This window comes from Musca vetustissima, unplaced genomic scaffold (assembly GCF_032173495.1).
Source record: "Musca vetustissima isolate MV318-11 ecotype Yass unplaced genomic scaffold, APGP_CSIRO_Mvet_v1 utg3953, whole genome shotgun sequence".
Classification (NCBI taxonomy): Eukaryota; Metazoa; Arthropoda; class Insecta; order Diptera; family Muscidae; genus Musca; species Musca vetustissima.
Genome location: NW_026882891.1, coordinates 375,500 through 402,585, shown reverse-complemented (window position 1 = coordinate 402,585; position 27,086 = coordinate 375,500). Strand labels below are relative to the sequence as shown.

The following is a 27,086-nucleotide window of genomic DNA, read 5'->3' as shown; positions in this document are numbered from 1 at the left end:
TTTTGTTGACTTATGTACGACCTGGTGCACTGGGTACATATTTTTCGGAGGGTTGATATTGCCATTGTGCACAAATTTCATCCTGTTCGGTTTGATTGTAGCCAGCTCTGTAAAATTAAAATTTCATATAAAATACAATACATAATATTGCAAGCGGATGTGGCGGAAAACCGTAATATTTTATTTAAATGATTTATTAAAAATGAAACATAAAATCTTACAATACTGTACTGTACAACTTAAAATTAAAATAATTAATTTTAATGATCTAAAACTAGTGCGTAATATGGCAATACTGATAAACTAAACAAAAATTAAATAATAAATGTTAGTGCTATTAATTTACAGTGCTAAGGCGTATATGTTTATAAACATCTGGCAACTCCATAGTTTAGGAGTTCAGTCTTTCGAACAGAATATCACACCATTAATAATACCAATTATTTCGATATGGTGTATATTCTTGATATCTACTAGGACCTCTGGGCCGATTATAACGGTAATAATTTGGACCCCCGCCAGGTGGTAAGTTTCGGCTAACGGGAGCATTTAAACTATCCCACAATACTCTCGGACTACGGACAATTTCACGAAATAGATTTCGCGCAGCCAAACCAACCGAAGCCAGTTTGACACCAACACGCCGTGAAGTGCTCTTCACATTCTGTCCCACATTATAGAACGGATTAAAGGCCGGGGAGGTTTGCAGTGACCGACCACCTTCATAGTAGGAATTTTGTTCATATGGCGGTATTGGATTCGTTATGCCATACGGACGAGAGAGAATTTTTCGTATTAGATTTCCCGCATTGGGCGGAACATACAAATCGGCAGAACGAAATTCGATATCACATTGATTTGAGCTGTAATAGAAATCATCAAACCTTTGATGAACCGAACATGGACTGCGTTCCTGGAAGCAGGTGACCTGGACAACGTTATAGAAAATGGCGCCCAATGTATTTGCAGTTTCTGTAATGAAACATATTGTTAATAATGGAAATCCGTTATGAGGATTCATTATTTTCAAAAATAAATACCTGTATTAAGCGATTGAAGACAGCGTCGGAATCGTGCATCACAATCACAATGGGAGCGAGTAAATGTACCAGTATTGCAAAGACCACGTCTACATTCGCCAACATTTAAAACATTCGGACAGTGGTCGTGTTCACGACAGCAACGATCTTCGTCGACATGGACGCCCAAATCATTGTAATTCGTTGCAGCAGTGCCTAAAAAAAGGAAAAAAATATTTGATTATTTTTTAATTCATCTTAAGAAAGTAAATCCCATCATACCTGGTCCACACCACTTTGTTCCAGGATAAATAAAACCCAAGCCACCACGGAATTCATGACCATGCGAACCAGAATTTCGGCATACATCTTCCAATTCCATTACCGATTCTCGTGGCACTTGTCGTATACGCCTGGGATCAGCTTGCAGCAGCATACGTTGTATGTCACCTCTGTAGCGAAAAGTTGGTGATTAGTTTGGTGATCGCTTTGTGTTAGTGAAGTTTCGTATTTGAGAACTTACCGATCGGTGTGCATTTTACAAAATGGATAGCGCGATGATAATTCCACCATAACAGACATTGTCATATCGGAAATAAGAACAGCCGAGCCATTTACAGGTTTGACAGGCATTGTCACAAACAAAGCTACCGTTAACACCAGCAGGAACAGTTTGAAAGACATGCTGCAAATAGAAAAGAACCAAAAATAATTTGTTAACATGAAATTGAAGTATCAGGATAAAGTAAAAATTGAATTGGAGGAAGTTAGAATGCTGAAAGGGGACACAGGAAAACAGAGCTTTTTAATAATATGTATATGATATTCCTAAAATATGTTCTTCAGGATAAGGCAGGGATGTCATTCAGAGATCTTCGACAACAGATGCTGCATAGCATCTGTTGTCGAGGATATCGGTACAAGCAGGCAAACAACAGACAAAAATGGATCTGAGTTTAAGGACCACCGGAAAAAAACAATCTCGATCCAACTTTCCGAGACAGGCGAATAATCAAACTCAAATTCTGAGTGTGACCACTATCAGTCCGAATAGTAGACAAATGCCTAACCCATAAAAAAGAAAAAGCTATAAAGAGAAGGATGATCAAATCCAAAGTTGAAAAAGACAGACACTAGAATCCATTGACTTATTTTCCAAATAATTAACTCGCTTTGAATACAAGTAAAAATTCTTATAATCCTGAGAAAGTCATTATTTTTTTCCAAATAATGTAAACTTATCATTAATCACACACCTATTTTCCTACTTCGCTCTAATTTATCACTATTTGCACAAATTTTCCTCTCCCTCTCTTTTGATAAAAACAAATGTATTTCTTCTAAAAAGCAGCAAAACAACCATTCACTGTTCAGATGTGCTTTGTTTTGGTATTGTTCTCCGCCTCTCCCCTTACTTGGTGGTTGTTATTTTTGCAACCGATGATTTAACTAATGTATCTGTTGCTAACAACTGCCGACGTTCAACTCACTCGACTGCCACTAGTTTTGCATTCCATTGTTTCTTTACTTCAAACACTCTTACCGACCTCTGTATTGGCACTAAAAAATTCGCATTTTCCAAATTATTTCGATATAAATGCTAAATACAATATAGACGAAAACAATCCCAACTGAATGTTCAACATGAACGTGTAAGTAAATACGAAGAAACGAGACAAAGCATAACAAAGAAGAAGAAAACCTAAAATCAAAATAGAAAAATTTAAACGCCAAAGAATGTCTGTACCTTAGAAGAAACCTTCCACCTCCACCAAACTCACACACTCCAAAGTTATTTCTCTCTCTCTCTCTCTCTCTGACAAGAAACCAGTATTTAAAGTTTTATGAATTGCTTTCATAAAATGCAGAAATCCCGACATTGGTAACACTTTCTTAACACTATTCATATAATATACGAAATATTTTTTTCAGGGTAATATCCAGAAGACTACATCGAAATCTTCCGTAAAGGCTCGAAAGGACTAACAGGGCTTTACACAAAAAAATAGATACAGGTAGCAACGATTGGCAAGGAGTAGCCATCTTTTTAGAAGGTTGCTAGAAGGCGCTATAGAGACGGGCTCCACTGTGCAATGATTGACGTGCGTCCGGTAAACTTAGGAAGCAGACCCAGAAGGAGGTGATGGATGCAGTCAACAATAGATCATGGAGCACCAAGTTGTAAGAGGTGGTCCCCTCAAATCAATCTAGATTGCTGAGAATTCAAGAAGGATTTTCTAATGCTAGAATTTGACTCCTCAAAGAGCTTCGAAGCCCTGAGAAAATTATTGGATGGCATAGTCTCCATAAGCGAGACAATAAGGTAAGGAAAAGAGACATTCCTCAACTACAAAACAGTCTTCGTCAGAGGTTGGGGCAGTGAGTTCTCTACAAAACGCATGCTCAACGTTTTTGACCTGCAGAAGAAGAAAGTGCTTGTGGAGAAGTGGGAAGTATTCTACAGAGAGGAAAACGAAAAAGGGACTCTCCTTCTGGTAGTTTGGGACAAGTCTTCAATGGCAAGTCTGGCTGTCTACTTTAAGATTCCGTAGCTGTATCTTTTGAGTTCTAGAAATTATAATATTATGCTTAATAAGCCTTGCACTCCCAGCTACATAAGGACCGATATTCAGGAATCCTCCTAGTGAGATAATGGCATTTCGGTGTATTGAAGGCCTCTGCCATATTTTCCAAACACTTAGGTATAACTTTACATTTTTGGATCAGTGTCTGTCAATTTTTCTTCTTCAAATATGTGGCAACTTCCCGAATTTAGTACCACGCTCTTTGAGTGTCAATTTAAAGTTCATGTTGGAGTTGAGATTTAAATTCTAGTTCCCGAATGTGACTCTCTTTTACAACAAGTGTGTACCCTTTTAGACCGTCAATAGACTTCATGGTACAATTTTTGATATTCATTATCGTTTTTAGAAAGACGTCTGTCAGTATTAACCTTCTTCACATTTTTGACTGTTTCGAATTACCAACAACAGCTTTAACCACAATAACAACATTTCAATGACCTGCACTTAATAAGCGTATGAAACATTGATGACTATATTAATCTAATCATGATGACATGTTGATTTGATTGATTCAGCTTTTGTTTTCATATCACCTCTATGATTATTTGACATCATCATTATTTGACAATTGATATTGCAATTAATTTGCGGAACTAATACTCAAATTTCAATCAAAATATCAACAGTGATGTGAGCGAACAATAAATGGCCCACCAAACGTAATTGAAAGTGAAAAGTAAAAATCATTTATTTACTCGAACATTATGTGTGTCTTATTTGCAGAGTTCGAAATACCTAAATCGGATAATACCATCGTTGCTGTTATCGTCAATAAACAATAAACAACTCCGTATTCAACAGCAGCATCTCGTCGGCAGTACATTGACCGTTCGTTATTTATTTGTTATTGAAATGCCAATATTTTTGTTGTTTTTGTATTAGTTTTATTTTGTTTTGAAATTTATTCAAATTCAGATACGAATTTTGGCAGTGTAGGCAGGTCAGTATTTCAAATCGTTATAATGAGGTTAATGCATGGTGCTTAAACAACCAACACTTAATAAAGTTTGAAAGAAAAAAACTGAATCGACTGATTTTGTTATTAATTAGATCAGTCTTGAGTAAAATATAGTATAATGCAAATTATAATTTTTATTTTGATTTTTTGCAGCCAAACAATTCATTTTGTATGGAAATTTCCATTATTTTTTTACAATCACACAAATGATGAATGTGTGATTGAAATGAAACAAGTAAAAACGTTGTTAAGTTCGTCTGGACCATCACGAGGTGCTCAGTCTAAATATGTACCTAAAATCAATCGAGGTTGTCTGATAGGAGGTTTTTTATCTTCCAAAATAATAAAACACAAAAAAACAAATCAGGTAAGATATTCAACATACCGAAAATATTTCGGGTCCTATACACATATATAATGGAATTAGGTATGTGGTCGGGTAGCTCTGCTAAAAAGCTGTGATAAAGCAAGGGTCTAAATTGAACAATTGCAAAAAAACCATTAATAACCCTAAATGGGAAATTAGAACTATCAAAATGCCGAAAACGAAAGGGACATTTTTTGGGACTATGTGAAAATATAGAGCCAATTCGCAGAGAAGTTCAAATACCTATAAATTATCCAAAATGAGGAGAAACCGTTATATAGGAGGCTATACGTAATCGTGGACCGATCAGTTACAATGCCAAACATTCTAGAACTGGAGGCAATATATGTTCAAAATGTTAAAGCTCTATATTAAATATTTCACAGCTTTCCCAGGTTAATCCTAACCTGATGTCAGAAAAATTATTAGAGTTCGAATACTTCCATCGAGAACAAATTGTCCTAAATATTCAAGCGGAGGTTGAAATTGTGATCGTCAATTCAGGAGACAACTAAAAGAATGAGGAAACTGAAGTAATGTGTTATGGGCTAAATTTTAAATCAATTAAAACTCTTGAAGTTCGATATCGGATCAGAAGTGTTTAAGGGCTGTGTTCACGTAGCGAACAGGATTTTCGTTTGATAACAATAGTGAATATCTTGCTGTGGGTCTCTTGTGTAAAAGAGAGAACATTTAGTTAAACAGGGACCTATTTTTGTATACAATCTACTTAAGATAAGGGATTTTTCTTGTTTTTTTTCTTTTAGTGAGATTACGAGGAGATAAAGAAATGTGTGTCCACTTCATTATACAGATCCTTAGTTAACATTGGTCCTTCGAGCCAGATCAATGAGCGATAGTAGAGGAAAATGATGCTGAGAATTTGCCTTAAAGGTCTGTCAGCTTTGTGGAAAAACCAAGAGAATTTTTTTTTCGAAAGATATGCAAAATGCTGAGTCGGAAGGAGGCAGCGTCAAGGAGAAGGTGGTGACGGCGAGACATTTTGGCGAGGGGGCTTCTAAGTGCAGAAGCTTCATAACGAAGGCGTGAGGCTATGGGGTCTTATTCCAGAGTAGTCGAGTCGCGCAATGTCTCGGTGCCGACATAAAGGCTCTACTAGCAAACATCGACATGTCCGTAGAGCGTATCGATAGTCTGAATACGGCTGACATATATGAGACATAGTGAGCAGCACACCCTATGAAATAAAAAACGATCCGGCCATTCATAATCGGTGGATGGAGCTATTGGAAAAGAAATTCAAAATGACAGTAGGGTTAATTCCAGTCTAAGAGCAATTTGGCAGTCTTCATTTAAAGCCAGTCCAAGAGCAAATTGACAGTCATCCACCGGCATTGACCAAGCCAAATTTGTCCTTCTGAGTTCCTAATATACTCGCAAGACTTTTCATTCACATTAAACATTTCGAAATTCTAAATTAAAAATTTGAAAAGTTTTACTGCAGACCAAACCTATTTTACAACATTAGAAATTCTCCCAGAAAACTCTAAATACATATAAATATTCAAATTAAAAAATTCTGAAAAAATCACCTGATATGTAAATTTCAATAACAAAAAAAAAAAACATGAAGTCAATAAATTCATAATTTATGGTATTGAGGAAGTGTAATGAACTTGAATTTAGTTCAGTGTTGAATTGTCATTTTATGGAAATGTATCCGTTAAGTTTGTGTCAATGTCTTTACAGAAGCGGGTAAATTAATGCATAATGCTATTGCCATGAGTTTGGTATTCAAATTTATTAAAAGGGTCAGTTGTAAAACTGGTTCAATGGTGTAAATGTCATTGAATGAAAATAAATATCACTAATAATAATACTTCCGAATTAATAAATTACGTTTGCTTTTGTTAAAATTGTCTCGTGCCATTGCATCGAACCAGCTTTGATATACAGCAACAGTGGACTTAGACAAGAAAAAACAAAAAATTATGAGTTGTTGTGGTCATTAATTTTTTTTTTAGATTTGTTTCTGAACCCAGTAGATATTATCGGTCTGCTACTGGGTTTTATTATTATTTAGTTTTTAATCTCACATGTTATTTCTTCTTTCTTCGAATTTGAAAAATACACTGAAACTTCTATTTTAATCATTTGTCAAATATTTTAATAACAACTTTTACGCCCCGTTTATGTGGGTTATAATTATTCCGACATATTGATTTAGCCAAATGTCATTTCTGGTTTTAATGAAAAAAAAAAAAAACATTGGCGCCATATCAATGTCGTTTACAAGTTTTGAAGGCGTCTTTGTTTTATTGTGAATTTTTAAAATATTCATAAATTCATATCATCAGATTATCATTTGAACTTTAATCTTTGCAATTTTATCAGAGACAATAGCTCAGCCAGTTCTCTTATGACTTTTGTATTCCTGAACTTAACCTCGAAAGTTATTCGGAAGTTTTGTACATATAGAAATAATGGATATTTTAAAGACTGGAATATTTATATATGATTTGATTGTGTGTAACCTTCTTAGAAGGTCATATTGCAATTTTCAGTTACACCAGTATGAAGACTTAGATGACAACTTTTAACATATCGCTCATTTCCTGCAAGACAAACGATTTTGCGCTTTAAGTTTTCAATTTACACAGACATTACATAGAAAAGAGGAAATTCTATAGTGTCAACATGAGGTCTATTATAGCGAACAATCGTGTATCATTAACTCGAAAATTATTAATTATTTCCTTGCGGAAACTTTGTCGTTTTGTCAATAAATAATATAGTTTTGTATTTTGGAAAATTGTTGAACCGATTCGATAACACAGTCATTGTTTACACCCTCATCCCAAATTGCAATGAGTCCAATGACCGCAAATGAAAATAAATATTTATTACTGACCAGTTCAAGTTTACGGATTTTTAGCGAGCGACAAATTGGTCCGTACATCTGCTGCCTGTCCAGTGTCCGCTACTTTTAAAGTCTTTGTCAAATATTGACACTATGATTAGGTGTGTTTATTGGTGCGCATAAAATACCGGCAGTCTTTCGTCGTCGATCATTATGATGACTAAACACTGGCGTAGGTCTTTAATTATGATCCCCATTAAAGAAAATAACGATTTTTTGTCTTTTGTCTTTATTCTCCCTTCCAAACTTTATTGGGCCGTTTTGTTTTTTTAGTACATTTTATTACAATGTTTTGTTAATGACCAATTTGCGGGGTGAACGGATCTGTTGGTTATCTCTATGTTTATCTATCTGTCGACAGTTATTTTTGTTAAAGTTATAAATAAAATAAAACAATAGCAGTTATAGTCAATTAATCATTAATTATCACCCTTTTGACAAAACCTTGATAATCAAAATTAATCTTTTTTGGACAGATTTGCAAAAATTGTAAACCTAATTTAAATATGACTGCGGAAATAATGAATTCCTGAAAAATTCCAAATTTGTTTCTGCATTTCTATTATTTTTATAATTTTATTCCAGTTATGATTAATAAATTTTGTAGGTCAAGGTCTTACAAGTCTAGTATATTAATTAACAGGCGAATTCAGAGATACCAACCATATTCCATGAAGATGTTTTAAGTCACCACTCATAGTAAGAAGAAATGCTAAATTATAGCCAATTTAGGTATATGGGGCTATATGACTTAAAAATATTATAGATTCTAAATATCTTCAAAATATTTTAAACGAGAGCATAATGTTTAACCTGTTATTATAACAAAATACCACAAAATATATAGTAATATTTATACCCTTCACCACACTGTGGTACAAGGTATTATGTCTTTGTGCATATGTTTGTAACAGGCAAAAGAAAACGAGATACACACATGGCATCTTTTCAGAATATGCATGTCAATGTTAAATTGTAAACAAAGTACAGGTCGCATTTATCATACAATTTGGATGAAATTTGGCCCAAGGACGAACCCTATTGAAATTGGGAAAAATCGGTTTAGATTTAGATATAGCCCCATTTATATTTTCGTCCGATTCAATGTAAATGGTGCACCAAGGACCCTATATATATTTCGATGCTCACGGAATTGGGCACAGCCTACTGAATTAATCCCACAATGATGTATGCTAAGTTTCGTGAAAATCGGTTCAGATTTAGATATAGCTCCCATATATAATTTCGTCTGATTTAAGGTAAATGGTGCACCAAAGTCCCTATATATCTGTCGACTTGCACGAAATTTAGGACAGCGCACTGAATTAGGCCTAGAATTATGTGCGTTAAGTTTCGTGAAAATCGGTTCAGATTTAGATATAGCTCCCATATATATTTTCGTCCGAATTAATGTAAATGGTGCACCAAAGACCCTACATATCTGTCAATTTGCACGAAATTTGACACAGCATACTGAATTATGTCTAAAATGATGTGTGTTAAGTTTCGAGAAAATCGGCTCAGATTTAGACAAAGCTCCCATATATCCCACATTTTTCGTCCGATTTTAAGTAAATGGTACACCAGACTCTTTATGTTAGTCAAATTGACATGAAATTTTGAACAACGCATAAAATGACTTAATTGTGTTTTGTAGAAGAACAGACTTAGCCCATATATATTTTCGACCGACTTCATGTTAATTGGGTTCCAAACATTCAACGGGTGTACGATAGATATTTGCTTTAAATCGATTTACATATTGTGACAAACGAATGACATGTTTATGGATTGATCCAAGTTGGTTCACATTTAGATAAAGGATCATCCAATTTAATGTTAATGGTCCTTCAAAAATGCGACGTCTGTAAGGATGCATCTGTTTAATATACCCATAGTGGTGAAGGGTATCATATAGTCGGCTCCGTCCGACTTTACTACTTTCCTTACCGGTTTTATTCAACATAGGCCAAGTTCGTCGACCAGTCCACTCTTTGGTACCTCTCCAGAAAATTGTATTTAAATTTGTAATTCGGTTTACATTACATTGAATTCTTTGGGAGATAATCAGAATGAAATGCAAAATAGATTTGGCAATATCAGCCTATCGGAATGTTTTAATCACCATAATATTTACGAAAAAACAACAATACTGCCATTACCTGTATTTTTAATGTTTTAGCCATGAAGTGTCTATAATTTGGTATTTCGGTTTCTTCTGTGGTCCAAGTTTTCCACGAAGTGAATGTAACATGGCATTCCTTCTTCTTGAATATAGGTCCTTGTTTTGTTATGGCCTTATGTAAAGTTTACGTCCCATTTTTGGTATTATGGAGGCCGCAGTTTCCCAATAAAGTATGTTGGAATTTCGAATTATTTTCAACCCTTGAATTTTATGATTTTTGTTTGGCATTCTAGAGAATGTAACTTATTGCTTAGATAAACGAGATTTATCTATTCATATAACAAAAGGTCGGTCAGGTATAATTACAACCATTCCGCTACAGTAAAATTTTCATAAAAAATAATTTAATTATTTTTTATGAGTTAACACTTCAATTGTTTTATTTGGTTTAGGCATTTTATAATTAACGTTAGTAATTGGCAATTAGAAAAGATATTTTTATTTTTCGAAACACACGCACACTTTATATTGTCTATTTTATTTTAATATTTTAATTATCTACTGAAACTAAAATATTTTAATTTGCAACAGTTCACATTGCGGTGTTTTTATTTTCTCGGCAGAAGAACTGAAACAAAAATTAACAAAAAAAAAATAACAGAAACCAAACATAAAACCTGACCTTTACCACTCGACAATTCGTTAACATATAGGTCTTCTTTCCCATGACGCTGTGGCACAACAACATTCGTCGATAAATATAAATATCTATGTATGTATGTAGGTATAAAACAATGGACAATTATGAAAACGTAGATACTTATGTACGAATGTTATATGACCCTGCCATTGCTGCTGTATAGAATGTGTAGATAGACCCAATTTAAACGGGCCAAATCAAATGAATTAAAATTTCATTCTCAGTTGACCTACAAAAATCTTAATTAGGGTTAGCGTGTAACTGCGGAAGCCCAACGGCTTTTTGGGCTTATTTTAATTATAACACCGATAACAACCGGCTAATAAATGCCGGCTTTATAAAACAAAATGTGTTTTCCGTGGGATTTTGTTTACACGCATTTTGAATGTGGTTCAGTTGTTGGTAAATTAATAAATTAAGTTGTGGGAAATAAAAAAAAATGGTTAAGAAGAGAACTAGCAATTAATTATTTTATTTCTTGTATCTTTTATATACACAATTTAAATAAATATTTTTGATATTTTTTATTTAATTGAAGAGATAGATAAGACATTACTGATGACAGGTGGAACAGAAAAGTAATCTGCAATATATTGTAATATCTGTCCTTAATGCTATAAAATGATTGCAACTTAGCAACACTCGTAAAAATAGTATTTTTAACAAAGCTAAAATATTCGAAGGTCGTGGTTGAAATAAAATAACTGAGTATTTACTATAAAGGGTTTTTTTGCGAAGGTTCATGATATATATTCCTAGAACATATATCACATATTATTTTTTTTTTAATAATCGCTTTGGTCTATATAAGGAAGTCTTACACGAGGTCTGATAAAAATAACCTTTAAGATCTGATAAAAAATGAATCGTTTATTTATTCATCAGTAACTCCTTTAAAGTAATCCCCATCAGATATAATAAACTATTGCCAGCGACTTTTTTTAAATTTCCAAAATACTTTTACAAATACAGTCTTATGGCTATTGGGGTTATATACATTTTGTCTAAATAAAAATGTGCCAGTTTTAGATACCCAGTTTCTGTGTAACAAATCCTTTCAGAAAATTTGGGGTGGATTTATTTTACTTTAGTTTAACCATTTGTTCCGAGTTTATTTAAACTTTGGCATAATTATTTTTCTTTCGAATTTAGATTAAGTTCGAAGATGGGAAATAACGATTCATTTTTTCTGGTACCTCACTTACAAAAAGATCAAAATGTTGCTGATTATTCAGTAGTCAGGCTGAAACACAGTTTGTTGTTTTTATAAAAAAAAACACCTATTTATTAGTGGGGAAGATGCACAACCTAATATTTTAATCGATTACGGATATTCAATATTTAATTTTATCCGAACTGGATACATCGTAATATTTTTACCAGACCTCGTTCAAGTCTGAAGATGTGAACATTTGTAACTCCAATATCACATCGTAATACTATTAATAAACCCAGTTCAATATCGAAGGTGGAACCCAGCGGTCCACTTCTTTGTAAACATGTACAATTTATATAACAATATATGATACCCTTCACCACTTTGGGTATATTGAAAATATGCTCATATGTACATTATCATAACGATAGAAAATAATTAAATCGGACATAATTAAATATGTTATCTACATAGATAGTTGAACCAATTCAAATCAACCATTCTGAAATCTATACAAAATAGCATGTCAATCGGGCAGACTTGGCTTCTTTGGTGTACCATTTGTAGCAAAATTATGTATGGGAGCTATATGCAAATCTGGACCGATTTGAGCAAACGTGGCTTACACCATTTGGTACAGTGCTCCGATATTTAATATCGATCGGTGTCCAATTTGCATGAACTCAGACGAATACGTATAAGGGTTATATCTACATCTGAACATATTTTACAAAATCCATTACCCGGCATTCTAAAATGATTTCAATAAAACTTAGCAAATGTCATTCTAGACTCAATGGAATTTGTTGTGCAAAATTTCGTATAAATCGAACAAACATAGGCTCGTTGGTGTATTATTTACATCAACTCGGAGGAAAATATCTATGGGAGTTTTGTCTAAATCTGAACCGATTTCAACAAAACTTAACATACAACATTCTAGACTCAATTCAATACGCTATTCAAAATTTCGTCTCAATCAGAAAAATTGTGGGAGTTAAGTGTACCTAAAGTCGGACATGAATACATATGGGAGCTATATCTAAATCTGAACAGCTTTAAGCGAAATTAAGGACACATCGTTCTAGACTTAATTTAATACACTTTGCACAATTCGTATGAATCGAAAGATATATAAGGGCCTTGATGGGCCATTTGCCTAAAATCGGACGAAAATATATATGAGAGCTATATCTAAATCTGAACCGATTTCAACAAAACTTAACACATGTCATTCTAAACTTAATTTAGTTCGCTACGAAAAACATCGAACATATATTGGGAGTTTTGTATACCATTTACCTAAAATCGGACGAAAATATATGGGTCCTATATCTAAATCTGAACCGATTTTCACGAAACTTAACATACGTCACTTTAGACTCAACACAGTACGGTACCAAATTTCTAAATCGGACACACATTCAATAGGGTTCGTCCTTGGGCCAAATAAGTGGGCTGTGCCAAATTTCATTCGAATCATAAATGCGATCTGTACTTTGTTTACAATTTAACATGGACCTCGTTTCCTTTTGTCTGTTACAAACAATTGCACAAGGACATTATACTCTGTACCACAGTGGGGTGAAGGTTATAAAAAGGAATGAAGTGTCCGATCTCCTCGTACATTCCTTTCATCGTTTACAATTTAACAAAAACTGTGAGTAAAAACAAATTAGTTGTGTAAAATTCGGCATTTCTATTTCTTAGTCATGTTGTCAGTAAAAGGAAACCCATCTCTCAAAAATGATCATAAATTTACACATTTTGGGGTCTTTATCCGATTTTCAGTAAACTGAAGCCATAGGTGTAGACTTCCTTGTGAAAAATCTTTGGTGAGATTCGCATATAAGTATACTCTGTCACTTCAGTGATTTGAAAATTTGAGGCAGAAATCTAGATCCTAATTCAATATAGTTTTGCAACATCTCAGAGTATTTAGATATTCTTCGCTTCACTGCTTTGTGGTTTCACTGTATTTCTCGTAATCATAAATAAATAAAAAATTCTTACGATTCAAAAGCCGCGTGCGGAATACGCCGTTCATTGACTCCGTATTTTGTATTAATTAACACCGTTATAGACAATAAAATTAACAATAGAAATCAAACTACCTCTTTTACGATCTACATTTCACATTCACATTGAAATTCTTAAAAGAAATCGACTCAAAAAAAAAAAAATCCATTAAATCTTTCTTCAAAAAACCTCCAAACATTTCAGAATTTCCTCAAAACCGTCTGTTATGAATTTATTAATGGATTTATTGGTTTAATGACACAATTTCCAAGATAAACTTCAAAAACTGTTGACCTCAAATTCAAGCCTTCCTATATTGGAAACACTTCAAACCAAAAAATCGTCTGGCTTTTTGAAACATTTTGTTTATCGAAAGAAAATGAAAATAAAAACAAAAACGAAAAAAACAACATGCGGACAGACAACAACACAATTCGGTAAAAATAATCTTTTGTTCAAGAAACTGGTTTAAGTCTGGGTTAAGATCAAATCTAAGCAGCAGCCAGCAAAAGTTGAAAAAAAAAAATCAAAAAATATGAAGTAAAAAAATTAACCAACTCTAGAAGTTGTTTCAATGTCAGATGACTGCAATATTTTGAATTTTTTTTTTTGGTGTTGAGATTTGTTTGTTTGCAGATATGTGAATTTAAGCGGTCGGTCATTCAGCCGACATCCACTTTAGACATGACGTTTACCTCTGTGATTTACTAGAATCTACATAATTAATTTAAGGTTACAAGAAAAATGCTTGGCTGGTTTGTTGGCTGCTAAGAATTAAAGGGTAATGAACAAGTTAACTTGTCAGACAAACACACAGCCACACACACACGTGCTGCCTCCACCTCCTCCTGCATTTATGTGGGATTGTAAAAATTCTGTAATTCTGTTTTGGATTTTTTTTTTCAGAAATTTAAAGGTCAACATCATTGAAGTAATCAGCAACATTTTAAAGGCGAATTGTAACCAGTCCACTAGATTTGTACGCCTTTATGCTGTATTAATCCAAGGTGTTATTTATTATTGATGTTGTTGTTGTTGTGTTTTTAATTTAATTTTTATTTTAATTAATTTACAGTGTACCTACTCCAAGTGTGACAGTCCAGTCCAATGCAGTGCAGGGGAGTGATTGTGATCGCCATTCAAAAGTTAAAGCACTCTCACGGTCTTCATATTCGATGAATGGATAGATGGTTGGTTGGATAGATACACCATTTGTCTGTCTGTCAGCATGTCTGATCTCATGTCGTGACTGACTTTGAAATGACAATAGGAGATTTGCAAATATTTGGGGGGAAAATGGCAATATTTTATATTAATGGTTTCCATTCTTTTGTCTTTCTTTTGTTGTTATTTTAAATCACTTTGGTTTTTGTTTATTAAGGAATTAAAAAAAACATAAAAAAAACATAAACTTGTCCAAAAATGAGATCAAATCTTGTAACAAAAACGAATAACCAAAACTAAGTCGAAACTATTTGGAAATACACTAAATTCTCCCACACTTCATTGGTGCTAGTTAAATTCATAATTTTATACGTTATTTTTGAAAAAGATGAACGCCTATAACGGCAATTGCCATTTGGCAAACACCTGTGAATCCAAAGTATACTGACAGACTAATAATAAATAACCAGACTAAATTCCTACTGGAAGGATATCAAAATGTATATTAGTATTGATATTAGACGAACTTATAGGCATAGACTGTGAAATTCCGAGTGAGAGTCCCTGATGAAGCGTAGAATTGAGGTCCCAATGCATTTTATATGGCTGTGTTTCATGGAATCCTTTTTATAAATATTTCATGGAATCCTTTTTATCTTTTAAAGTTAATTGACCTTCCCACACTAGTGAAAAGGCGCTTAATGTTCAGATCTGTTTTCATTATTAAAATCTTGCGTGGTCAAATTGAATCTGAGTTTTTATTAGGTGAAATTAAATTTAATGTACCGTCACGAAGTACCCGAAACTACATACCCCTTAAATTAACCTTAGCAAAATCTAATTATGAATTAAGTAATCCCTTCCGATCTTTATGTGAAGATTACAACAAATTATATTATAGTATACCTTTATCTGAACCTCTTCATGTCATAAAAAATTATATCCCACGTTCTTAGTGGTGTAGAACCGTTGCCAGGCGTATATCTTAGATTAGTTCTATTTATTGTGTTGGTGTGTTGTGATTGTCTTAAAACGTTAGTGTTTAACTCGCTGAGGCTTTACTGTAACTGGTTTTCCCAATCTACTAATCCCCATATTCCGAAATGTGGGGTGTACGCGTTCCCTACGTTAAGGGGAGGTGGCCCTCTCGGTTGACAGGGGCGGGAAAGTATGGCGTTGGGAAGATCGAATCATGGATTTTGGTAGAGGCATCCTACTCTTGTATAGGGTTGAAAATAGTGTTCGTTTTGGTAAATGTAAATGTACACAAGAAGTTATAAATGGTACTAAAATTAGTACAGCTGTTGGGTTGAAATTCGTACTACCAATGAAAGAAACTTCAAAAGGATACTAAATTTCCAATGAAATAGACACCATATAGTTTTACCACTGAATTTTTATTTTTTAGAACTTTAAACCATAATTTCCAAAAAATGGTCGAATTATGTAAACTTTTTGGTAGCACCAAAAAAAAAACGGTGTCACCTAATTTTTCGATATTTTTAATACCCTATCCTAGAGTGTAATGGACGAAAAAATGCTTGTTATTACAATCCTATCGAATGAAAATGTTGCTCGAAATTATATAAACCTTCAGTGTATAAATCTTTGACCTTTTAATGGATATGTACATACTTGGATATAGAAATTGTACAAAAATATTTACAGGATCTAAATGCTCAGATATTGTTTAGTACTACTATTATCATATACCACTATGGCGAAATTTTACCCAGACTAGCTCCTCAGAATTTTAAAGTCCAGTGGTTTTTGTGTAAGATATCATATGGTCGGTCTCGTTCGACGAATCATGACGGAGCTCGCAATATTCAAGATAGAGCTTCAAAGTTTTTAAAATTTATTAAAATATATCACCATATGTAATGGTACCCCCATTATTTTGTATTTTGAGCACCGAATGGATTGGAAATATTATATTATTATATAGACGCAACTACCATTGAGCTAAGTTTAAGCGGATCTATATTTCGAGGTAATATATCGAGATATTTGCACTCTCTTGGCCAATTAGAGGTTAACAGCTCCTCCTCCGAATAATACTTTCCCGGAGTATTCAAATTGTATTAATTTATAAAAAAGTTTTGGGTTAATTGTTAAGATCGGTTTCTACATGGAACATTTTTGATGTTCGGCTTATAATAGTGGAATTTATAACATAGTGGGGAAAATAATGTTTTAGTCAATTTCATCACCGAAATATCATACAATTATCATCGAAAATAATAGACGGCATTCATGAACATAACCGGAACCTCATGCTAAATTCCATAGCCACCACTTGAAAATATATGGCCTCTAAGGTGGTAATGCTAAACAATATCTGAATACGTAGACACTTGTAAGTATTTATAATTGGTATCATTTTAAAGGCCAACCACTTCTCTTAGATATACTATAAACTTCTCGGGTCTATGCCATTCAGGAATAAATATAGACGCCAGAGAATGCAAATTTTGTAATTTCTCACACAAAAGTGGGGGCCCGTATTGTCCGATCTACATCAAAACGGTTATGATTATGCCATGGTCAGACACCTTTCTCTGCGCAAAGGTTCGTGACGTTCGGGCCATAATTGTGGCCTCTAGAGCGGCCAGAAAAATAGACAAACATAAAGTTTTTGAACCATTTCATCCTCTAAATATTAGTAGCTCATTGCCAATATGGGTCTTCTTTGTCCAAAACGCGACTTACATGTAAAATTTCGTGACCAATAATAATGGTCCGACGAACGCACATGTTCGACTCAGTCGAGAAGAAGATGTATATCGTTAGCTAAAATGCAAAAAGGTGTAACTAACAAAAAATTGAAAATTGACTTTTTGAATGAATAATGTAAATAAACTACTTGTGTTGACAAAGTTTTACACGTCTGCGGTTAAAAAGGGGCTTCTATTAACAAAAAACAAAAAGACGTAACTACAAGTGGGTTTATAATAATAATAATAATAATAATTGAAAAACAATTTTGTTTTATTTAGGTATACATCTGTCAGTGTATTAAAAGTGAACTTACAAAAATCTTCAATTGACATGTTTATAGTTTTCATTCAAAACAGTTTTTTGCTTCTCCTACAATATTTCGCGGCGTTACACACTTTTGGGTTCACACAAAGCAATAATACCCTGAGAACATAGTTGTATAGGTTACAAACATAATATGAGGCGTTCAGTGCACACTTTGATTAACTCCAATTTTTGAAAAATCTTAAATTTTAGTGTCAAAGGCTTTGGTATAGTCATATGTTTCTTGTTTATAATATCGTTCCTGAATAATAATAAAAATAGCGCAGTTATGAACTCTAAATTATTAAGTTGAACTCATATTATAAAGGAATTTTAAAAAACAACTTACACTTCATCATCGCTTTTCTGAACTTTCTGTTTTTTGGGAGTTAATCGATGTGTGCTCTGAGACGTCCATATAGTCTTTTGTCAACGTATATTCCCATATATTGACTTCTATATTCCCATCACTCGTCAAGTTTATTGATGACTTTTGTTTTAGTTGGGCGCATGTTTATGAGACCTCATCTTCTACTTAAAGTTCATTAACTCGTATTGTTTACATTGCACATATATACATACGTACATATCTATATACCTATTCACACATAATTTAGAAAATATAAGTGGTAATTTTAACACATAAGTGTCATATTTCTTTGTATTTTTCTTTTCGTTTTAAAAACCGCAACTATACGTGTAAATAAGAATGTGCTGCCCATAATTATTCAAATATCCCACAAAATTCTGGAAGACTTCAACACTAAGTGGGACGTGGAAACTTTTATCACTGCATTATCGGAAAATGGAAATTGAAATTAATTTCTAAACAATGTAAAGTAGGGTCAGGAAAATATGTAATATTGTTTATTTACTTGTTTGATTTCGAATATTTTCCGATTTGTCAATTGAGAAGTTTAAACAAGGTATGCACTCACAATTACGTATGCCAAAATGGTATATAAACCGTAACTATTTCCGCAATTTACAAAGTGTTATTGCAAATATGAAAACGGTTATCAAAGTATTGTAAATATTTGTTGGCATACACTTGTATTTGGAGATTAGGAACAATATAACAAGTAAAGATGCCGTAAGTTTTGGCCAAGTCGAATTTTTCAAACACTATGAACAATTCACCTTCAGAAGAATAAATTATTCAAAAATAATAATTAACATGATAACAGAACTTCATAACAAAAGTTGTTAGGTTACGTTGGGTTAGGTTAGTAAGATTTGTTAAATCATTCGTATTTATTTTTGCAATTTGCACAATTCAATATTCTTCTATGTATTTCTAAACACACACGTAGGAATGATCAGTTTATTGATTTAAAGTGTTCTTGATATTTTGGCGTGGTGTGAAAATCTGCGATGCTTCTTCGGCATTTGACACTGACAATACAATTACGCAATTATCTTTTCGCTTAAAAAATTGCTAAACATAAAAATAAATATTGACATGTTTCTAAATCTTTAGCAATAAACAGAAGCCTACACTTATGCGATTTGATGTAACATTGAACATCATCAGCTCACATAATCACATCTTTTGATTAGAAAAAAAACGACTTAAGGGTTTATGGTAGCTTTGATGACATACTGGTTGGCTAGTTAGTTAGGTTGTTAGCGCTGTTGATTGGTTTGTCTAATTTTTGCGATGAGTTAAAATGTCCGCATTTTATGACACCGTATTTTACGATGCCGGTGCCATAGGTGTGTCTTACAACAAAGTAAATAGTATGTTACAGTGATGCGCAAAAACGATGTAAATGTGTAGAAAACTTGTCTGTGATTCTAAAACTGAGCGACAAGTTAATTACAATGTAATCGGAGATAACAAAATTAAATAATCCTATGATTACAACATTTTTATGCTGTGTCTATATCTCTGAAGTGTAAGGAGTCATTAATGTATAACAACACTTCAAACTAGAACGAAGTTTTTTTCCAGAACTAAAAAGGATGACTCCTTTCGGTACCTCCCCACAAAATGATAAAATTTTTCTGATCCTAGAGGAAGTCTGAAAATATGATCAATCGGTATATTCCTTTGGTATATTTTTATATTCCTTTCAACAATATTAACAAATTATAAATTTCATAAATTTTGAAAGGAACCTCCGATGAAATTGAAGCTTGGCGTACTCTATGTTTATCAAATTGAGCCGCCCTTATTTATAGACTCCGCCTCTACAGACGTGATAGAAACTCTGCAAACTAGCATACGAATGACAGGATAGAGAATTTTGGACACCTTTTGAACCTGAGTTGGCAGTTTCATATTTTGGATTATCATTGGTTCATCAATATTGGTCCACGATTAGGTTGCAATATATACCGACAATTTTCAATATTTTCAGGATTTCGGAGATATTTTTCAAACTGTGAGACAAAATCAATGTCATGGTCACGGGGGTGGAAAATTCCTATTGAGTATGAAATACGTTTATTTGTATCTATTTCTTGAGATCACATTTCTTCAGTAAAATTGATACGGGTTTTGTTTGTAGAACATTTCGTCCTTCTAACTCGATTCCTTGTGTGTCCTTTTCGTCCTTAATTTATTAAACCGATCTCCAATTATCATAAAATGATATTTTACAGCCTCACAATATTATAGTACGTTTACAGACTATACCGGATTTAACTGTTAACCCAGTGGCTTTTAATTGTCAATTCCATTGTATATATGTCAAATAAATCCTCATGAAGTAGGTTAACCCCGTAAAAAGTTCTAATGTAAATGCGTTTAACACAAAAATGTTTCTCATAAGATTTTAGGTGGGATTCTCAAAGACGATAAATCAAATTCTGAATGGAAATATTTTACTGAAAATATATATAGTTATGGCAAAAAAGCCAAGAATATAAATTTCGAGGAAGACGTAAATGAACCAGTTTTCTAAATTTTTGAACCGGATATTCAGATAATAAAATTGATATACCATTCACCATAGTATGGATGTCAAATGTCAAACCCTATCGCATGTTAATAAATAAATATATAATAAATGTTATGTTAATAAATGGTACATGGCAATATATTGTGATGTTATGGCACCCCTACTTTTTGGTACTTCAGGAAAATTAATATCAAATGTGGCTGACATTTAGAATGTTTTGTATTTCTACTGGGATATTTGGCATTGCAAATGGTATATATCGGTCCAGGTTTTGGTATATATCCTATTTTTAAACCAGATATTTATCAACTTCTTGAAAGGTGATAAATGTCTGGACAGACACTTTTGAATATTGGTCCACATTTTGACATAGCCCCCATATAAAGGTCCCACCCATTTTAATGGTCTTAATTGCATTTTACAATTGGAGTGCCTATAATTTGCCAAACTGCTTACTTTTTTTAAGATTTTTTAGAAATCCACTTTATATATTTCATACATATCCATCTAAAGGTTCTTAGGTAAATATAGTCACGATCTTAGGCTGTTTTTTAAACAAGTGACTTTAATTTGGCATTCGTGTTTATTAACGGGCACAATATTTTTTTCGCTCATAATAGTCATTATATTTTTATATAGCCCCAAATACAAAATTTCAGTCTCTTTTTGGGAATAGTGATGGATTTCAACACATTTTTTTTAAATAAAGAGTCTGCAATATGGTACTTTGGGTTTTTGCTGAATAAAAGCAGGACATTATTAATAGTGCTCCATTTGTGATATAGCTCCCTATATATCTGCCCATATCCGCCCCATTTTCGGTATGTTAAATGCCCTTATTTTCCAACCTGAGTGCTTGTAATTTGGGGTTTCGGTTTTCCAGATAAAATATGTCCTGGCTGACAGTGTAAAATGACATCCTGAAAGGTCGCGACCGATTTTAAATATTTTTAATGACAAAAAATGTCGTAAAAAAGTCCTAAAATGTTTTTAATTAATTTTCGACAAACTTATATATAGTGATGTAATGCACTGTTTGCAAACAGGGGAGTGTAGCCAAACTATTTTTTATGACCGACAGATTAAATAAAATATTTTGAGAATTGCGTATTAAGCCTCACGCACCTGGTCTGCGTGTTTTGTATAAGGTGTGTTTATTTGCCCATATAGAAAACAATTTTAAAATATTCTTTAGCCATAATAATATTAATAAAAGGATGCATTAGTTTCGTGATTGAAAGTAATATTACTAAATTGGGCCGTACATCGAAATAGAGACGTTCAAAAAAAAAACAGATAATGAAGGCAACATTCTAATTTAATTTGTAATTCTCATGCATGATGAACCATCTCAATAACAAAATAGAACCACAAATTATATTACATTATTCGTTGGAATTTTACAAGCTAGAAACGATTTCACTGATGATCTAATTGAAATATTTATTCCCTTTGTTGCTTATTGTAAAGATATATTATCAGATAGCAATTTAAAGTGGATTTTTATTTTAATTTGTATTACAAGCCTGTGGTCGTTGTTTGGTTTCCTTAATATTCCATTTTAATTGCCACCATACAATGCGGAATTTAGCACTTAAATTTGTTAACGATTAGTGATTTTTGTTTTGTTTTTATGGATTCATCATAAAAATGCCAATTCCTGAATTCTACAGTTCAACAATATTCGCACTTCTTGGGTCTCGAATCGAATGAAGCAATTAAATTAATTCTCACGTACTGAAGGCGGCAGTTCGTCTCGTTTTGGGTTGATGAAGGAGGAGGCCTGTTTAACGAATGAACGAACATATGCACATAATTATTATATTTAAATGTCATTTGAACATAGGAAAGCCAATAAATTTAGAGCAAAACGTATTACGCATAATTGATAGGGTCGGTAATCACACACGCCATGTGCAATTGGGAATTGTTAATTTAAAAAAAAGGTAAAAATATAGTCATTTTGTTTGAAAAGTGTGCCTAGAACCATCAAAATACATACAATTATGATGGGCCTGAAAACTGATATTTTTCTGATTTTTTCCAATAAATATTCACTCTCCAAGAACTCAGCATGCCTTATTGCATTCACTTCGGTTGTAAAAAAAAACTATTAAAACTTTTAAAAATTGAGATTAGTTTCTGCAAAAAAAACATTGCGTTGGGATTTTGATATCGGAGGCTATTTCGAACCATGCAAATATATGTTTCACCATCCATGAACCGACATAAATCTTCAAAATAAGGAAAATGGGAAAAAATCTATATTTGGGAGCTATATCAAAACGTAGGCATGTATTCAAAGAACACGGAATGTCAAAAAACAGAAATTTGGAAGATATTTATAGACTACTCAAGTAACAAATATGTAAGGTGATATCCATGGTATAATAATAAAAGGTAACAGCAAGTGTTGTTGTACAACAAACGATACAACAACCACATGGAAATTTGTTGTTGTAAGTTCTACTAGTGTCAACTCTTTTGACAGAAAAATGTAAACAAACAAACAAATTATCATCAAATTATTTTTATTTTGAAAATGAAATATTTTTGAATCCACAAAATAAATATTGAAAAACATGAATTAAAATATATCAAATTTATATTTCTATCGCTTCCACATCTTTACTATAATTGAGCCATTGCCATATATAGGTGTAACACATATGCAAATGCTGGGAATAGCGAGTTGTTCCTTGAAGAAAGATTTGCTTCCTCAAACAATCCCAGCAGGCAGATTGAGTAAATTGAATACGGGAGAACATTTAATAAAGAACAATTTCGAATTGAATAAGTTCCCAATTTTCCTGTTGGGTGATTTTTAAAAACATAATTTGTCAAATGCATATTGACACTAGTATTACGTTGGAATTAAATCAGCTGGGATTTGCTGTTACCTTTTATAATTGTACCATGGGTGATATCAAAACATGGACCTATATTAAAATTTTCGATCAAGATGTTTTTATCCACCAATAAAATGTAAAATTATAGAAATTTTGGTCGCTTAGAGCTATCAAAATACCAAAAATGAGCGGGATCTTTAAATCAGAGCTATGTCAAAACTAGGTCCATGTTTCTGCAGAGGTTTTTTTTTACCATCCACGTCACTTCGATTAGAAAAGTGCAGTTCATCCCTAACATTTTGAGCGTAGTAGCAATGTACTTTCCCAATTTCAATGCTATAGCATAAATATTTGGATCTCTAAATACACGGACGGACATGTCTAAATTGGCCTGGTCTCCAAAGAACATGTCAAATCTAACTATTTTGTCTAGGCAAATGATGTTGATCGACAGAGGCAAATTGTGCCGAAGGTATCACTAATATTGTACGGAGTGGACCGATGTTCCTCATCATCGTACTTGAACTAAGTTTGGTAGAAATATTTGGATGAAACCGGTTAATTCCTTCGAGAGTTATTGTGTGCACCAGCCGGTCAGACAGACGAACGGACATTTGTAAATCGACTCCAAATTGTCTGAAACGGATTTAGTCCAAAGAAATATGGGGTCTAAAACCAATATTTCGATGAAGCACATTTTTACAGCATCAAAGTGTAGCCATAAGGCTGAAGGTATAAAAACCATCGTGATGATTTGCACTCTATTTTTCACGTTGCTGGTATACACACGATGTACAAGGACTCTTACACACATACAACATCACTGAGAATACTGACCAACATAAGTTACAATTTATGTACTTTGCTTAGCGTGACCTTCAAAAACTTGTTCCTGTATTCCCAATACACACACACTGTATACATGAATGAAACATAAATAAAAAGAACAACAATAACACAACAAAAACCACAACAACAGGCCATCATGCACTTGAACTATATTTCACTGTCACTTTGACATAAAATTATTTTCTTTAAACTTACATTAATTTTATCAAAGACGAAGACAGGTTGTTTTATTAAATTAAATTTTCGATTAATGAATTGGCCAACAAACAACAGGAATACACCAACAAAAACACACAAATTATTTTATATCAAAAAATAATTTAATTTGTTCTTAATTCACTTATTTTTATAAACTACACAACTTTGTCACATTACACACACAAATGAAATATTAAAAAAAAATAATTTTCTTTGAAATTTTGGATAATTAAAAACGTATATTCTTAGAAATGCCAATATTCTTTTATTTATGTAACAATCGTCGTTGATTTTGATTTGTTAACGCGTTCGCACTATGCCGCTACACTACACAGACTAACTAACTGACGACGGAAACCGTTGCGGTATGACTGAACTTGATTCTTGAACAAAAACACAGTTAAACTTGGACTTGGCCCATTGGCCGTATGTACGTACTACGTTCGATGCTTGTTCAATGTTTACAGTCAGAGTCTAGGGGGTGCGTATGTGTGTACGTTTGTGTTCGTTTGAGTATGTTAATAACAGTCAGCCAGCCAGCCAGACACTTCTTCTTCGACGACCATACATAATAATATGGTTCGCTAGCTGTTAGTTGTTTTGGTTGTCTGTGAGGAGGAGGGCACACTAATGGCCAACATCATTACTATCATCGTCATGATTAGCATGCGAAAGAACAAGAGAACGGAAGCAAACGGATGGCAAAGCTCAAAAACCCCCAAAAATGTTTACTCTCACGAAAGTTATTTTGTTGTTTGTGTGTGTTTTCATAGAAGCTTTTTTGGCGCCAAAATATACAGTTCCTACAAAAGCGTTAATGCCAGTGTTGTCTATGTTTTGGTATATTTTACAAAACTATATGAGAATGGTTTCTAGCGGAAAATAATTGAAAGACGTCATTAATGCATTCCAAATGGAATTATAAAAACCCGACCTCATCATTATATGTATTATAACTACATCCGATGGGCATTTATAAAGATTTTTATGCAGTTCAAAACCAGTAAATTCGGACTGGGCCGACTATATGATACCCTTTACCACTTTGGATATATTGTACATATGGATCCTTACAATTGCATGCCAATGATAACTCGAAGGAAAATACTGATGTCTTTTCGTAACCTATGATAAATTCAATTTCATTCGGGCAGATGGGACAAATATATATATATATATATATATGTATATATATACTAGTGGGCCCGGCAAACGTTGTCTTGCCTAGCAATATTGTTGATGTATAATTTTCGGCATTTTAATTTTTTTATAACCTACACCATAAATCGAATTGTAAAGTTTCGCTATAAATAATTTTATTAATATTTGAATTCGTGTAAAAAATTAAATTTAATAAATTAAAATGCATTTGTGTGTTTGACTTTCGGATGTAATTACATTTTTCCAATATATTTATAAGACTTCCACATAATGGTAGCCCAATATTAAGTTAGCTTTTTATATCCTCCTCTATTTAAGAATTTGCATACATTACTACTCCAAGGATATTTGGTATTGCAAATATTAAATATTCGTTCACTTTTTGGGGTAGCCCCCATATAACGGTACCTCGTAATATGAGGAATTTTGACGATTTTTTCGACAGAATTGGTTGTAATTTTATACTTTGGATTCTCCTTGAGCAGAAAGTGTCCATACAGATAATTATTAATATTGGCCCATGTTTCGGGGTACCACCCATATAATGGTAGCCCTCAATATTCGGAATTTGGAGATCTTGATCACGGCCTTCAACAGAATTGTTTCTAATTTAATTAATATAAGGGATACTTATTGAGCAGAAAATATCTCTACTTAAAATTTTCAATAAACAGGTCTGAATCCTTGTTCGGTATTAAAGGACTCCGAGAGGTCTTTTCCAACTTTAACTGCTGATCGTGTGTCAGTTAAAGTTATCCTGCATAGCCGAATTAATTTTGAAGGAATGCCAAACGCAGACATGGCTTTAAACACCTCTGAACAGATATTTTCATTGGCTTTTTTCAGGATTTGACGCAGAGTGAAAATCTGGTTAGTGGTGGATTTGGACCACTGGATTCAATCGTTCACACAGCACGCTGGATAGCACTTTATATGCGATGGGAATGAGACTTATTCCTCCATAGTTGGCACATATCGTCTTGTCTCCTTTTTTGTGCACGGGATACAGGATGCTGAGGTCCCTATCATTGGGCAAGTTTCCGGGTAGTACCCATATAATTGTATACCCCATAATTACTCATGTGGTGTCAAATCTTTCTACAAAAAAACTAATACATCTCCATT

General features: G+C 33.2%; 1 protein-coding gene across 1 annotated transcript; it reads right to left on the bottom strand.

The window, feature by feature from the left end:
• LOC133329586 (acidic phospholipase A2 PA4) lies at positions 1-24,824 on the bottom strand. The gene is made up of 6 exons (XM_061538058.1): positions 24,798-24,824; positions 1,543-1,704; positions 1,302-1,471; positions 1,041-1,235; positions 885-972; positions 1-107 (listed from the first exon to the last, which is right to left on the bottom strand). The coding sequence occupies exons 2-6, from the start codon at positions 1,701-1,703 to the stop codon at positions 11-13; spliced, it is 711 nt and encodes a 236-aa protein (XP_061394042.1). The 5' UTR covers position 1,704; positions 24,798-24,824; the 3' UTR covers positions 1-10.
• Between the last annotated feature and the right edge of the window lie 2,262 nt (positions 24,825-27,086).